Source organism: Amaranthus tricolor, chromosome 10 (assembly GCF_026212465.1).
Source record: "Amaranthus tricolor cultivar Red isolate AtriRed21 chromosome 10, ASM2621246v1, whole genome shotgun sequence".
Lineage (NCBI taxonomy): Eukaryota > Viridiplantae > Streptophyta > Magnoliopsida > Caryophyllales > Amaranthaceae > Amaranthus > Amaranthus tricolor.
In genome coordinates, this window is record NC_080056.1 from 2,123,180 (window position 1) to 2,139,698 (window position 16,519).

The window sequence follows — 16,519 nt, forward strand, 5'->3', positions numbered from 1 at the left end:
TTTTAAGACCATGTTTATTCTTCTTTTCTAATTTGGGATCAAAATCATTTACCTAACTAAAGATAAAGTAATGTAAATTAATATAATGAATATTATTTGAGGTCCCTAAATTATAGGAAACACATGGCACGTGCCATGATGCCATCTCTCATTTTACTGGGCTCTTATTACCTGGGGGTTCTATTTGGTTGCGCGCATTTCTCCTACCCTTTCCCTCGAGGGGATACGGGTATGGTTAGTTCGCTACCTCTACCCCAAACCCTGTCTTTGTGCGGAACACTGGACTGATTACCATGACGATGACGTTGCACATGCCAAGAACCATGCTTATAATCCAATTCCCCTATTATATACATCTTAACTCTTTGATCCTAACTTTCTTCCCCCAACGCTATGCCCTAAAAAACTGAGTACTAGAACGGAAAAACTTATAAAATTTCATGAATGACATTGAACTGTATTGATACCATTGTGAACTTTGACTCGATAAAGCTAAAAACATCAGCGAATGAACAAGTCGATTCAAAATAATAAGAAATTTACATAAAACCAGAAGCATGTTAGAAAGAATAAACAGAATTCTTCCAGGTTTCTTTGTACTATTCACTCCCTGAATTTGAATCATAAGAAAAATTTACAAAATTTCCTCCCCCTTCGAGAGCAGGAAAAAAGAAAAGTGTTGATTATATAGAGTTACATATGATTTTCTAAATCCTGTTTCTTAAATGCTGTTTACTTACTTTAATGACAAGAGAACGAACCTGTTTTTCGCGTCAAACCAACTCCATAAGAAGAGGATCCCCAGCAGCCATTACCCGAATAAGCTTGATGAATTCTTGTTCGGTTGACACACTCCATGGATGAATAGCCGGAGCTTGAGCGGAGTACAAGGTAGTGTTTGCGGATGGTGGTTTCTTTTTATAAATTATTGTATTGAAGATTGGGTCAAAGTTCTGAGGTGAATCCATCGATAGAAAGAACATCGGGATTGCAACTTTGTGATGGATCTCTAAATTGCCTACCAAAGCAACTAAGTCGATGAAATCCTCCACGTATCTCCTTGGAACAAAGAATAGCTCGGAACTGCATACAATAAAGTCTTCATGGCTCTTTGCGGCTTCTTTGTAGTTTACTTGGAAGTGCGCGGGCATAGACTCGACAACCTTTTTTACCATTTCTCCTTGTTTAGAAAACCAATCACCATTTTTGGTAGAGACGGGAGTCCACGACTTTGACACCTGACAAAGATCAAGTTTGTTGGATATAAATAACAAAGAAAGACGGTAGATTCAATAACAGCGGAAAACAAGTAGGATAACTGGAATAGTTGCAAGCTTGTAACCCTAATAGTGAAACGGAAATTTTGATCCGATTACGAAAATCAAAAAGTAAAACATAGAGAAAGTAAAGCTATAAGATTCTTCTTAGGATGTTCGTAATATGTCACATGATTCAGTAATCTCTTTGCGAATCGCAAATCAGAAAAAGCGAATTACGATCGGTTTTGGGCTATTTTAAGGTCATTTTGAGTGGATTACGAATTCAAAAAGCGAATTATATTACACTGGTTTGTATAGTTTACAAATTCAACCAACGTCAAATAGATGAGAGATACTAGATACAGTCGCTCCTAAAATTCTCGCATTGGAAATGCAAAATCAGTGCAATGTTAAAATTGGTTGAGTCAATCTTCTCCCCACAAGTTTAGTCGAAGAAAATATTGCAACAACAGAAATCTCCAGTTCATGTTACCTTGTTAGTGATCCATAGCTTATCCTTATCAGCCTGTACTAGATTCCAGTAATTAAGGATAGTATTATCTTGGAGAAAAAGAAATCCCTCTGCACTTGAGTATCGATTCAGTATCTTAGGAAGTTGCCTGTGAACCAAATGGATAATGTAGTCAATAAAACGGTCGTTATAACTAATGTTCAGTACATTTTGTTTACTATAAAGTCAATATCAGCTATATAGTATCAGCGCGTCTCATTAGCGGCTGTCTCAATATTAGGACGCCGCATGAGACAGCCCACTATAACCACATACCGCTTAAAAGCGCTCACATGTAGCTAAAAATCCGTCACATATAGCTTAAAACTAAACACATACGGTTTAAAATCATATGTAGTTTTAAATCAATCACATAGAACTTAAAATTGACCAAATAGTGCTTACATTGACCTCTTCATGCTTCTTTAATTAAATGAGAATAATTATCTATTAGTGGAAAAATTATATAGTAATAATCATCACTTACACTTCAATAATGATTACATATGCCTTAAGAATGTACACATAAATGGTAAAATGAAACAAATAGTATAAACTTACATCTACAAAACCAATCGCATATAGATTAAAAGTAATCACACATATATTAAAACCAGTCTTATACAGCTTGGACTCGTCCTATTAAAATTATTCCAGTTATTCTACTTGTTTTCTGCTGTTTTGAACGCCTCTATGCACGCTCTCTTCCTATCTTGGTGTTTCACCTTCGTTTAGAATTTTTCCCTTCTATGTTTTCCATAATATATATACTCTTTCCTCTTCCTTTTCTATTTGTAATATTAAAAATATTTTTGACTAGACATGTTTCTAAATCTTTGCTGATAGAGAAATACTTTCTTTGTCCGTTTGAGTTTGTACCATATGACTCAAAACTCTCTCACAAATGTGGAGTATATGGTAAACTCAAAGGGATAGAGGGAGTATGTACATTAAAATCTTGCGTAACTTTGCTGAGGCAGGATGAATAACGGATTAAGTCGGTGTTTCTTGTGGTTTCTCTCAAGAAAGCATCAGCATTCTAAGTCTAAGTCAAAACTCATATGGGCTGTTGTGGGGAAATGAAGTGACCTTCAACAATTAAACCGGAATTCTCGTTTGCCAATCTAATCACATAGGGAAAAGCGATACTTGTCCAAGATTTCTCAATGTAAAGTGAATGAATTAGTGATATTAATACCCTAAACTCAAAAAAAAAAACATTCAGAAATACAATTAAACACTCAGTTCCAGCAGATAAAGATAAACAAGAAAAATCCACTTCAATCTGATAGACAGCCATTACCAGATAAATTGAAACAAACGATGCATGAATACGAGAGTAACTTACTTGTAGACGTAATCCAACTGGCCTTGATCAACAGCAAGATCTTGATTCTTTTCCGAAGACAAAATTATAACAGTTTTGAAGATTCTACCATAAAGTAATCTCCATTCCAAGGCAGTATGTTCAACAGGGCCGCTGCAGAACATAACTAGCACAACATTTCCAAAGTTCTTCCTCCAACGAATCAAGTTTCCAATTTCATAGTTCACGCTACCTATCTCCTCAACCCCAAGGTGCACTGATGGCAACTTTTTCGGAACAAATTCCTTTCTATCACCATGACCAATAGATGCTCGAGGGCGATCAATCTCCAAAGACATTAGCCTTGGTTGCTGGTAACCAACCGCAAGCAAGTCTTGAAGCCAAGCAGCTGTAAATTTCACATCTTTTTCGGTCCAAAATCTTTCTTCTGCCATAGCAAAACTCAGTTCCAAAATCTTTTCAAATAACCTGTTCTTGTGTGATCTCCATGAAACCAAAAACTTAACTAGACGACCGACATTCACATGTAGATCTTTCTCCTCCGAAAAAGGGTACGATTCAGTTTTATCATATCTATGAACAGTGGGAGGGTAAACAACCACAAAACCTCCAATTTCCCACAAAAGCCTCTGAGCCCAATAACCTCTCAAGACATCGGAAGCCATAGTACTAACAGAAACAGGAAGCATCAAACCCCAGAATGCCGAAGTATGATAAAGCGAATTGAAAGAATTCAGAGGCGCCATAATACCCTGCGGTAGTGCAACCTTGGGAGCCTTCTCATCAAACCTAATATCAAATGAATCAAAGCTTGATTTCCTCGTAAAATAGAAAACCGAATCAACATCAGGCAAACCATTAGAAATGCCCTGCTGGATAAACTGCTTCCCCCCAAACACTTCAGTATAGTATTCCTCATGCCCAATTTCACCCACATTTTCAAGTGGCAATCCCCTAGGCCAAACAGACCGTTGCCCGAAATGTACATAAGGGTTAACAACCGTTCGATTTGGATTCTCATGAGTATACTGCAATATAATCTCTTGCCTAGCTTGTTCCCCCATCAATTCCACATCAAAATGTTTCCCTATATCCCCATCAATCACAACCCCTCTATTATCAGCATCAAAAATCTTAGTAGCACCATGTTGAATAGCAAACAAATATCCAACACTTTTCCTGACATATGAACCATAAGGCAAGTAATTCAAAACTCTATAACCCAACTTTGATTGCATATCAAAAGACAAAAAAATAGCACCTTTAAGGTCCCAATCAGAAGGGGTTCTTGAATTACCAATTGCAAGAACCTGCCACCCTTTAATCTTCACCAATGCCCTAATCGAATCCGTGGGATAATCCGAAACAGATACAATAATCCATCTTTCAGAGTGAAAATTTGCATATGGAGTGACTTTATCATTGATAGGTGTAATTGAATTCCAATCAATTTTAGGTAAATGAATAGTTTCAAGATCTGTAGTTCGAGTCTCAAAACAAAGTAGTGCAGCAGTATCACCAACATTTCTAAGGAAGAAAAGGGCAGCAATTGTAGCAAGTAATACTAAAATTGTAACAATTTTATACAGATTTTCAGATACCCATGTTGAAAAATCAAGGTTTTTAGACTCAGAAAAACGATTAGGATGTAAAGTCGGCAGATTTCTAACCTGGGATTTTGTTTGATTTGCTGGATTTGATGAACCCTTTGTGGGTAATGGATCTTGAACTAACATTTGAACAAATCAACCCCAAATAAACCCTAATTCCTCCAAATTTGGACTCTTTTTGACAATACAACTTGACTTGACCCCTTATAATTCCGACAATTGAGAGATTCTGATAATAAATTGATTTTAAATTGAGCTTATATTGCAAGATTTGTAGAGAATAGAATGTAAATGAAAGGATTGGTTGGTGGGTTAGAAGAGATGTCTTGATCTATGGTGGTTTAGCTCTAGCTTTTTCTGTTTCTTTGATCCGCAAAAAAGTGTATGTTTTGATTAATCAAATCATTTGGGAATTTTTATTACTGCTATTGAAGTTTGTTTGTTTGTTTGTTTGTGAATTTAATTTAATATATTATAATATGATTTATGACAATTAATATAGAAGTAAATAATTGTATTGCAAACTGGCACTGGCACTTCTAGTTGTACTGACTGAGGTATTGATGGTGCTACACTGCTAGTCTGCTACTCTCCATCTCATGTGCATAGAATTAGCAACATTTAAATTCTCTCCATGCAAATTTTTTCGCAAAAAAGTCTAGTATGAATTTAATCCACACTAATATTAGTGTGGATTAATATTTATATTTTTTCCGCTTTACTCTTTTATTTTTATGCTTCACTTCACTCTTATACTCTTACATTCAACTTCACTCCATTCCACTCTTAAAAAGTTAAAAAATTTAAACAAATTAAAATTATTAAAATTAAAAATTGAAAAAGTAAAAATTAAAATTTTAAAAATTTAAAAGGAGACACAAGATGCACACACTTTATAAGCCAAGGTGATGCATAACATCCCAAAACCATATGACAATGGGAAGAAGAACTCCAATAACTTATAAAGTGTGCACACCATCTTAAATTTGTTGATGTGGGATAAAACATCCCAACAAAAATAGGAGTGTTAAAACTTGATCCACAATATTTTAGTGTGCACTAAGTCCACACAAGAATTTCTTGTGTATCGCAAACTAGGGGAGAATTGTTTATATCCTTTATCTGGTCGTCAAACCTTTAGAGAATCATTTGTCCTATTTTGAGATGTGTTATTTAAAATTGAGAAAGGCAAACGGGAAATGAATGGGTAGAGAATTGTCTACATAAACATGTGTAGGAAATTGGATGAAACAATTAAAATTAGTATGCAAGTGTTATTGAATGACATAAACATTCCAGATACGTTTAACTTGAGGACCATAATCTAGTTGGCTAATTGAAGTAATGTCTATACATATAAATCGTTAGGGTTATTAATACAAATACTATTTTTTCCATCATGAAATAAGTTATCATTTATCATCCTACTCAGTGTGTCCCGCTTATAGAAAAACTATGAACAGGGTCTGGGGAGGGAAGGAAGGCGGCAACTCATACCCATAAAGGAAAGCGCGACCAAAGGAGTCCTCCGACTCGAGAAAGATAATAAGACGTAGCTACCCGGAAAAGATAAATTAAATGCATATAACTAAAATAAATAAGTAGATACAACTACAAAACAAAACAAAAATGAATACGAAACTAATAATAAAAGAAACAAGAGAAGCAAGATGACAAGAACACCCAAAGGTTACCTAAGTGGACATCAGTAGTCTAAAACATGGATAAGGCATCTCCAACTACCCCTATTCCTAGTCAGGTCCTCAGAAAAGTTTAACTCATATAAGTCAACTCTTATTTGCTCATCCCAAGTTCTCCTGAATCTTTCTCGATTCTTCTTACCTTCTACTATAATGTTAATTCAATTAGTATGTGACAATTATTTTGAGCTAATTCAATTACTAATAATTTGGAAGAGGATTTATTATATTTTGTTAACCAAACTCTTTTATACGTATCATTTGCTCTATTATTTCTCATTTAATGATTGTTTGATAGTATATTGTTTTGTGACATAAATAAAAATCAATATCTAAAATATAGATTTTAAAATTTTAATTTTCTTGACATCCTGATACTAATCAATTGTGTCACACAAGATTGGCGTCGCACGCCCGTATATTAATACTTGGTGCCATACAAAAGGTTGTGGAATGTGGACTACTTGTGTTGTGGCCCATATTTCTAGCTTTGGGACTGGTACGCTTAGATATAACGCCTAAGAAACGATACTAAATGAAGATGCCGCCCTATGTTCAATGTTGTGCTGCTTAATCAAATTAAAGCTGGTCTTGGACGAAACGGCTTCATAAAGAGACTATCAATTTAGGCCGATCCGATTCACGCGTGTAACAACCTGGGCATTTTTTTTTTTCATTTTTAGGGCATTTTTCAATTTTGATCTTAAAGGTATCAATTTTTAAAATTGATACCTTTAAGATCAAAATTGATAAATGCCCAGAAAATTAAAATATTGTTACATGCGCGAATTGAGCTGGCCCAAATTAAAGGTCTTATAATGAGACCGTCTCGAGTTTTTGTGATCAAGTTAACACCCAAATATACTTTGGGCCACTTAGAATGTGACATCCAAGGCGCAATATGTGTCACACATTCAAAATGACGCCAAATAATAAAGCTCTAGATGTGTTACAAGTGACGCCCATATATGAATTATATTGCTGCGTAAAGTTTTATTTTGTCGTCAATAATATAGGCAACATTGGTACGAGCCACACAATTTTTGTTGCCCAAAACCATTTTTCTGTAGTGCACTATGTAATGGTCCATTACAAGGTTTGAGATTTGTCCCACATCACATGTGTATGTAATTGGTGCGGGATTTATAGGCAAATGAGCTATCTCATCTAATAGGCTAGTCTTTTGGCAAATCGACTCTCTCACATAATAGACTAGTCTTTTAGGTGAGCTCTCCTGTTTATCCTATATCACACTGATAATTCATTAAAACCCAAATCACTTTAACCTTATAGAGATCACAATTGGGCTTACTAATATGATGATTATAATAATACATAATTCATCTAGACACTTGTTCAATATTGGATGATTGATCACAACATCAAACCGTACAAACTCAAAGGGAAAGAGAGAATGTAACAAATACTATTCATTATTAGCAAAGACGATTTATAAAAAGAAAATTACATTGTCAAAAACTACTTAAGTAATATATGTGTGACTCTCATAGCCGATAGGTTATTATAGTGAATATCTTCGTTAAAATAGATTTGATAATCTCACACATCCATCTAAAATCATTTAATAATATTAATAATAATCAATATAAGACCTATCAATCTTTTTTAGTTAAAATTAAGGTTTCAGGGGTATAATTTTCGACTTATTTGAGAGGCACAACGCTAACATCATCCAAGATAGGACCACACATTTGTCCAAAGTCTTGGATAATAGTATGGTAATATGCACTCCAAAATGTAATTCTAGTTCTATATGAAATAGCTTTAAACTTAAGACTAGCTTTAGTGAAACTGCCCTTTCCATGAGATTCATGGTGTACTTTAACATTGTCCATAGCAGCAAATGCTTCAACAACCATTGATCCAAGACAACCATATTCAGCATCTCCAATTGTGAAGGTAAGGAGGTAGGATTGGCTAGGTTTTGTTCTTATGATTTGAGCAATTGCACTTTCTCTTCCTCCGACTAGCTCAATAGCTGCGGATCCTGAAGATACGAAAAAATGTGCTGAATCGACGTATTTGACGGGTTTGAGTGATTCAATTATCCATCCTGGAAGAGGGGATACTACGTCTTGTGAATGTGGGGGGAGAAGTACCCCCGTTGAGAAATTGTTGAATACGTGAGGACCGATTTCAAAGTCTCCGTTTTTTATTAGATTTCCTCCTGTAAAATTTTGTAATATTAGAATGAATATAAACCGACCTAAAATATGTCGTATATTCACTACAAAAAGAAAACTTCTGAAGATAATAAGTTCTGTCGTATGTATTAAGGGAAACTAATGAAAAGTACCCAAGGATTGTCCCACAATTATTGGCGTTAATGCAAGATTTATATAAGAGGAGAGTCGACTACTCAAAAATATGATAAAATTTTCTCAAATCCATATAATAGTGAGAGTAACTCAATCAGCTTATATGTAAATCAACATCTCACAAAGTCACCGAGGTGGAATTGTGGCATTTGTTGGACATCCAAAGTGACGCCCCAACTTACAATTATAGTGGGCCACTTAGGTTATGACCCCAAAGTGTCTTTTTGGGCCACGTAACAAAAAGGTAACGCCTTAATCAACCTTTCAAAAGCAATTAAACACTTTCTAAATATATTAGGAATATTAATTATAACTTTTCTTATTGAAAATGTGCGTCAATAATAAGCCCAATTAATTATATGAACTAAACTAAACATAATTTCATGAATCCTTATTTTTTGTTCATTTGCTAATCAATACTCCTACCATACTAATTTTTTTATTTGGAGCATACTAGAGAATCCCCATAGCTTATTGACAAAGGGGAAAAGATATTAATTAAGGTAAGCATCGAATTCCGAAAAAAATAACAATTATCAATCACTAGGCAAATTTATAATTCTAAAAGCCACGACACCAATCTTATTTATCTTAACTTATTTTTATCAAACTAATTAAACTTATTTTAGTTACAGTGAAGTACTAAAGTTAATATATTTATCAATAATTTGTGATTTACACCTTTAAAGTTTAGGACTATTGCGAATCACATCCTTAATGTTTGTATTTTGTGACTTACAGTTATCAAAGTATTAAAGTTTAAAATATTTAGGTCAAATCACAGAATTCCGACCAGTTGACCTAAATTTCCGACCACTAAAATGCTCGAAATTCTATAATTTAGAAAAAAAAACTATTTTTATAAAAGGCAATCTCCTAATGAAGCCACTTCATAAATAAAATGCGTGCGTCTGATAAAAAGACTGTCTGACAAGATATAGACTATGAGTACTAATTACCTGTTGATTTGGGAAGTGGGTCCATCTGTTTAATAGCTATAGCATCCAACAATGGCCCACAAGTAGGATCTTCTTGAATACCAGGATTATAGAATGAAAGCTTCACAATATTAGATTTAGCTTGAAAAGCCCAAGCATAAGTATCTCCACCATTACTACTATATAAAGTTTGAATAGGTAAATCAGCTTTTTCTGTATAAGCTGAAACTTCTAGAACCTCATCTTCTACACATGTTTTTGTTGCACTAAATGTGACTGAATAAAATGTACCCTTTTTAACCCTTAAATATTGGGATATGGAAGCTTGATTCCCTAGTCTTATTGCGTGGACCCCACGGGGAACCGGAAAATAAAAACCACCCGGTTGGGGTCCACCGGAAATGTACTGTACTAGGCCTTTTTTTACCCATTTTGGTAGCGAGTATTTTCCTATGATTACCTTGTTCTTCATGTTTGATGCCTTTGGTCCTTGCTCAAAGTTGCCATTTGGGAGGAGACCTATAATAAAGATTGTTTATGTTAGTTAGCTGATAAACTTGTTAATGGGCTTGTACACAATTAGATTCGTAAGAGAGAAGAGTTGGTGGCATACAAATTCGATGAGGTTCCATCCTAAAAACAAATAGTATTAGGAGGAGTTGCCCATCAACTATATATGTTAGTCAACTTCTCTTTAATTTATCAATGTGAAATTACACGCGGGTTATTTTCCAACACTAACTCTAAAAATGCACATAATTAAAAACAAAATGTTGCAAACTCGATTGGACAGACACATGAGAGTATATGAGAGTGGTAAGGAAATAAGAATGGGTGCACCATTGTTTCCAATGATGTATAAAAAGCCGGTTTTGTAGATGTGTGTTGGTTGGAGCTGTAAATTGTAATTGTTGGTTGGTTGATTAACGATTTCAAGAGATGTTTGGTAAAAAGATAATTGTTGATTGTTGGTTAAAATAGGTTAAAAATCAAAAATAAATAAAAAGAGCTATGGGTGCATTTGTTGTCTTGTTTTTAGTTTTCAATTTTTTTAAAAACTAAAAACAAAGGTAGGAAACCTGAAAAATTGAATTTTTACTTTGTAGTTGTCAGTTTTCAAAACCATCATGTGTTTTAATTTTAATGTATGATGAATATGATGACTATTTTTTTCTTCATTATAGGACAAATATCATATGACTTTGAAAATAAAAAAAATTATAAAATCAAAAATAAAAAACCACAATTTATCGAATAGGTCCTATATTTTTTTATGGCTTAAAAAATCATTTTCTAAGGTGACTTAACAACCATTTACTAAATATTTTTTATTATATAACCAATAAAAAGGTCAAAAATGAAAAGTAAAATTTTTAAGAAAGCTAATAAAAAAATCATTTACAGAAACAATATATAACTATATGAGTATACAATTTACATACATCATATATGCACAAATGGAGGAAAAGCATGATCATATAACGAGTAAAAATAGAAAATATAAGGCAAACTCACCATCTAAAGGAGCAGTGTTGAGTACTGATGAAACAACAAGATAATTGCTACTGCATATCATAAAAAAGAGCACTAAAAACCAAAGAGAAAAACCCATGTTTTTTTTTTTTTTTTTTTTTTTTTTGAGTTTGTTTAGAATGTGTTTGCAATTAAAGGGTGAGAATGGTACAATAAATACAAGTACAATACGTATTACTACGGATTCTTGCATTCAATGTCAAAATAATGCTACCCATGAGACCTGTCCCACCATTTTTGCAATTCCTAGGCTTTCATTAACATATATAAAAAAAAACATTTTAAACTAGTTCCTTAATTAATTTGTATAAAAAAAACAAATCTTGTATGAGACCGTCTTATTATAAGACGAGTCTATACAAGCAATCTATTGGTAAAAAGATATAAAAAAAATGAAATTTAAATTGTACATGGCAATAGTTTTTTTTTTAAGAGTTTGGACTGACACAATTTTCTTTAAAAGAAAATAAAAGGTAAAGGTTGAATTTTTCAAACCGATATAAAATGTAAGATTTTTAAAAGACACATCTAAGGGTAAAATTTTTAAAAGTAAATTTTAAAAAATAAATAGATAAATATTCAAAAATCATATTCCCTCCGTTCTTTTAAGTTCTTCCACTTTACTATAACGGGTAGTTTTATAAGTTCTTTCACTTTAGAATACTTTCTATTTTTAGAAAATTTTTATCCCACTTTTAACCCTTAAAATCCCCCTTTTTCTTTTATTTATAATTATTTTCTCTCTCATACTTTCAATACAATTATTACTTCACACTACTATTTAATTAAAATAATACCTACTACAACCAAAGATTCTCTTTTTCTTAATATGTGTGAAAAACCTAAAGTGAAATAACTTAAAAGAACGAAGGGAGTAATAAATTTATCAGTTATTTTTGTGAGAAACAATCTCTCAGAGTGACTGTCTCAAAATAAGACATCCCCGTTCTTATTTCTTCTTTAATTTGTGATAATTACGTTATTTAGCCCATTTATATAATGCGTCTTTTGGAAAGACCCTCTCTTAGTATTTAAGATAAACAATGCATAAAAATACTTCAATTGCTCTCACGGTCAAACGAAATTTCTATCCTCAAAAGTGGTAAATCGTCTATGAGCAAAATAACCCAAAAATTTACACAATCATTAAAGATCACCACTCCTATTTTAATGAATTAACGATATTGCCTCTAGACTATAATAATAATAATAATGACAATAAAAATAATAATGATGATAATAAAAATAAAAATAATAACAACAATAATAATAAAAAAAATAATAATAAAAATAATATTTTTAAAAAAAATTTAAAGGGGTGAGTCGCACAAAACCCGCGACTCGGCCGCGCTCAGTCGCACATGAGTCGCAGGTTTTGTGCGACTCACCCCTTTAATTTTTTTTATTTTTTTTAAATTATTATTATTATTATTATTATTATTATTATTATTATTATTATTTAATTATTATTATTATTATTATTATTATTATTATTATCATTATTGTTATTATTTTTATTTTTATTATCATTATTATTATTTTTATTATCATTATTATTATTATTATTATTATTATTATTATTATTATTATTGTTATTATTATTATTATTATTATTATTATTATTTATTTTAAATATTATTTTATTTTTATTATCATTATTATTATTATTATTATTTTTATAATAATAATAATAATAATAATAATAATAATAATAATTATTATTATTATTATTATTATTATTATTATTATTATTATTATTATTATTATTTAAATTGTTTTTTTTATATTATTATTATTATTATTATTATTATTATGATTGTTATTTTAAGTCTAGGGGTATTTTTGTCATTTCAGTAATATAGGGGTGATGATAAAATAAAAAGGGTGGCGATTTTTAGCAATACTCAAAATTTAACCCCACCATTATTTATTGATGTTTTTATTTGTCATTTAAAAGTGTTTTATTTGTTACTTTTATAAATGTGCTTTCTATTTATATCACAAATTTTAAATAAAAAAACTTTATTTATCCCCATTTAAATATTTTTATAATGCTTTTGGTTCTCACATATCTTTTACTAACTTTATTTTAACATTTTTATATTCCTTATGATCTTCATATATATTCTACAAACTTTATAAAACATTTTTTATTAGTTGTAGTCCACATATTTTTCCACTAACTTTCTTTTAATATTTTTTAAATTTTTTTGGTCTCCACTTTCTTCCATCTAATTTATTATACAATTAAATAATAAATCCATTATTTAAAATATCATATTTCTCTTGATTCCTATGAATATTTTCGGTGGAAATTTCAATAGGGAACGAAGAGAGTGTCATCATCATTATCATACTCAGTGTATTTCGCTCATAGAAAATTATGGTCAGGGTCTGAGGAGGGAAGAAGACGGCAGTTCACACTCATAGATGAGAGTGTCGTCAAAGAGTCCCTCGACTCTAGAAAGATCTTCAAAGAGAGAAAAACATACAACTTAGAATGACTTATAAAGTGTAATTTTTAAAAATTAGTGTAATGTAGAGAAATTAGTAATCTAAACATATAAATCGTGCAAGTGTAATTTTTCGAAAAATTACTAATCCTTTATGCAGGCGGAAAAAGCGAAAAGATTTTATATAAGACGGTCTCATCATGAGACGAGTTTATAATTAACTTATTTTTTAATTAATTATTTTAAAATTATAAATAAATCACCTTTAAAGTTATAAATAATTACTTTAAAACGATAAATTTACATTATAAACATAGTGTTATATATTGTATTACTATAAGTGTGTGCCATTGAAAATTTGGGGACCGCGACAATAGATTCCATTATCAATCAATATTCATTAAAAAATAAAATACTTGCTTCCTTTGTACTGTTATTAAGCTTTGACCTGAGTGTAAGCTTAGATCTATAACTCTAAGCATCATGCACATGGTTTCATGAAGTTTTGCAGGCAGTTGATAAGGCTGGTATTATTATCAGATGACTAATTGTATTTTTATGTTTTAACACAAGCAATCTGAGTAGCTACTTATTCCGTATTCTTTAATTAAAACTTACATCTCTTCTAAACATATCTTATCATAATTAAATTTTATCTCAGTTAAAATAAATGTCATATGTTTATTTTAAGTAAGATTTGTGGTTGGATTCTCACCCAACCTTTCCCCCTCCCTTCTGTTAGCCTAAATTGTAATAAATGCTGAAATGAGTTATCTCACATCGATAAATTAAAAATGATCTGCACACTTTATAGGTTATTGGAGTTTTTCTTCCTATTATCATACGATTTTGAAATGGTATATATCTTCTTGACTTATGACGTGTGTGCACCTTGTATTTTTCTGTTAATATAATCATATTTACAATCAATCAAGCCTAATATACAATAAAATTTACTTAATCTTATCAATAATATGCTTGGTTTTTATCACTTATTCATATCTAACAAGTAAGACTTTACTTAAGACAAGGATTTAGAAAACTTTACAAAGGTTAATAAATTTAAATAAATAAACTCAAAATAATAGAGTTTATGATCTGGTTGACACAGTTAACGGCGCGAATTTAGATTTTATATTAAGTGGATTAAAAGATCAATAAGGAAGTCAAATTAAAGTCATCTTAGTATTTTTAGTCTTCTATAAAAGATCAAATGTTTAACGAAAACAGAAAAAAGAATATCGTGAGTCTTTACCTAATTAGAAAAGTCAAGTAATAAATGCCAAAACTTTAGGCTAAAAACAAAAAATAAAATATTGGAACGAAAATTTAAACTAAATTTTAAAATAAAATCAAAACCTAAGTGACAAGTATCGTCTTTTCCAGATAATATGTCTTAAGATCAAATTTCATCTAATACTTCTCTTGTCGCAATCTACTCTTTGATCTAAAATAACAAATAATTGAGATTAATTTTAACAGGCTTCTTTGTTATTTAAAAAATTAAATATATAACAATTTCAAGAATAGATTAAGTTTTAAATTAGTTAATGAGTTTTAATTAATGAGAGTACTAAGAAATTAGAAGTGTTTTGAGTTGAAGCAATCTGCAATCAGCACCAAGTATTATTTATAATCAGATCTAGAATTGGCTAGTGGTAATAAATTATCTCTTGTGGAATATTATAATTTGTACATGCATCCATGTGCACTTGATAGCTTTCTTGGCGCCGCGTCTTAAGCTTAAACAAATTCAAATACGTACCATTGTACCAATGTACCATACTAATTGCATAATTTGAGAATTGCTGAACCTTGCGTTTTTTGGAGCATGTACGTATAATTTTTGCCATTTAAGATTTTGGGTTTCGCTTTCTACGGTGTTTGCTCTTTTATAGTCTTATTTTTTTCTCGGCCTAAATATTATGTAATATAAAATTGCACAAATTAAAAATCTTAAGCCCTAGGGTTTGAAACAAATCCTACATTTTATTTGTTATATATATAATAAATGGATTATTTCACACACACAACACACAACACACAACACACAACACACACAGACACAGACACAGTTATATACATAAAAGTTCAAATCTAGATATGAGTTTAGTTTTGAAAATTTGTATATAGCAATGATATTGAGAGGTTGAAATTCCAATCCCTACAATTAAATTTGCAAGAACATTAATCATTTGTGTGTAGCAAAAATAATTACTATATAAATGATACTCCCTCCGTTCTTTTTTGATATTCCATTTTTAGATTTTTCACACATATTAAGGAAGATATAATCTTTGGGTTGTAGTGGGTATTATTTTAATTAAATAGTAGTGTGAAGTAATGATTGTATTGGAAGTAGTGGGTATTATTTTAATTAAATAGTGGTGTTAAGTAATGATTGTATTGAAAGTATGAGGTTGTAGTGGGTATTATTTTAATTAAATAGTGGTGTAAGTAATGATTGTATTGAAAGTATGAGAGAGAAAATAATTATAAATAAAAAAAAAGGGGTACATTAAAAGAAAAGAAGGGATTTAAGGGGTAAAAGTGGGATAAAAACTTTCTAAATATAGAAAGTATTCTAAAGTGGAAGAACTTATAAAACTACCCGTTATAGTAAAGTGGAAGAACTTAAAAGAACGGAGGGAGTATATATTTACTAGTTAATAATTATTATATAGTTATAAAATAATTGTAATTTAAATATTATATACTTCCTTCGTCCCATATACAGTAGTATTTTCTTAAAATATTTAAAATAATAGGTTGAAATTCCTATTCCTACAATTAAATGGTATTTTCTACACATATGACAATAAATATATGTAAATGGTATAGTCGATTTT

The 16,519-nt window shown here is 31.0% G+C and overlaps 2 protein-coding genes across 2 annotated transcripts; both read right to left on the reverse strand.

Annotated features, from left to right (window-relative positions):
- Positions 1 to 59: 59 nt before the first annotated feature.
- LOC130826241 (probable glycosyltransferase STELLO1) lies at positions 60 to 5,193 on the reverse strand. The gene is made up of 3 exons (XM_057691828.1): positions 3,119 to 5,193; positions 1,753 to 1,879; positions 60 to 1,238 (listed from the first exon to the last, which is right to left on the reverse strand). Exons 1-3 carry the CDS (start codon positions 4,831 to 4,833, stop codon positions 774 to 776), a joined length of 2,307 nt encoding a protein of 768 aa, XP_057547811.1. The 5' UTR covers positions 4,834 to 5,193; the 3' UTR covers positions 60 to 773.
- A 2,653-nt stretch (positions 5,194 to 7,846) lies between these two features.
- LOC130826243 (protein DUF642 L-GALACTONO-1,4-LACTONE-RESPONSIVE GENE 2-like) lies at positions 7,847 to 11,338 on the reverse strand. Its single transcript, XM_057691832.1, has 3 exons — positions 11,200 to 11,338; positions 9,706 to 10,203; positions 7,847 to 8,595 (listed from the first exon to the last, which is right to left on the reverse strand). Exons 1-3 carry the CDS (start codon positions 11,294 to 11,296, stop codon positions 8,072 to 8,074), a joined length of 1,119 nt encoding a protein of 372 aa, XP_057547815.1. The 5' UTR covers positions 11,297 to 11,338; the 3' UTR covers positions 7,847 to 8,071.
- Between the last annotated feature and the right edge of the window lie 5,181 nt (positions 11,339 to 16,519).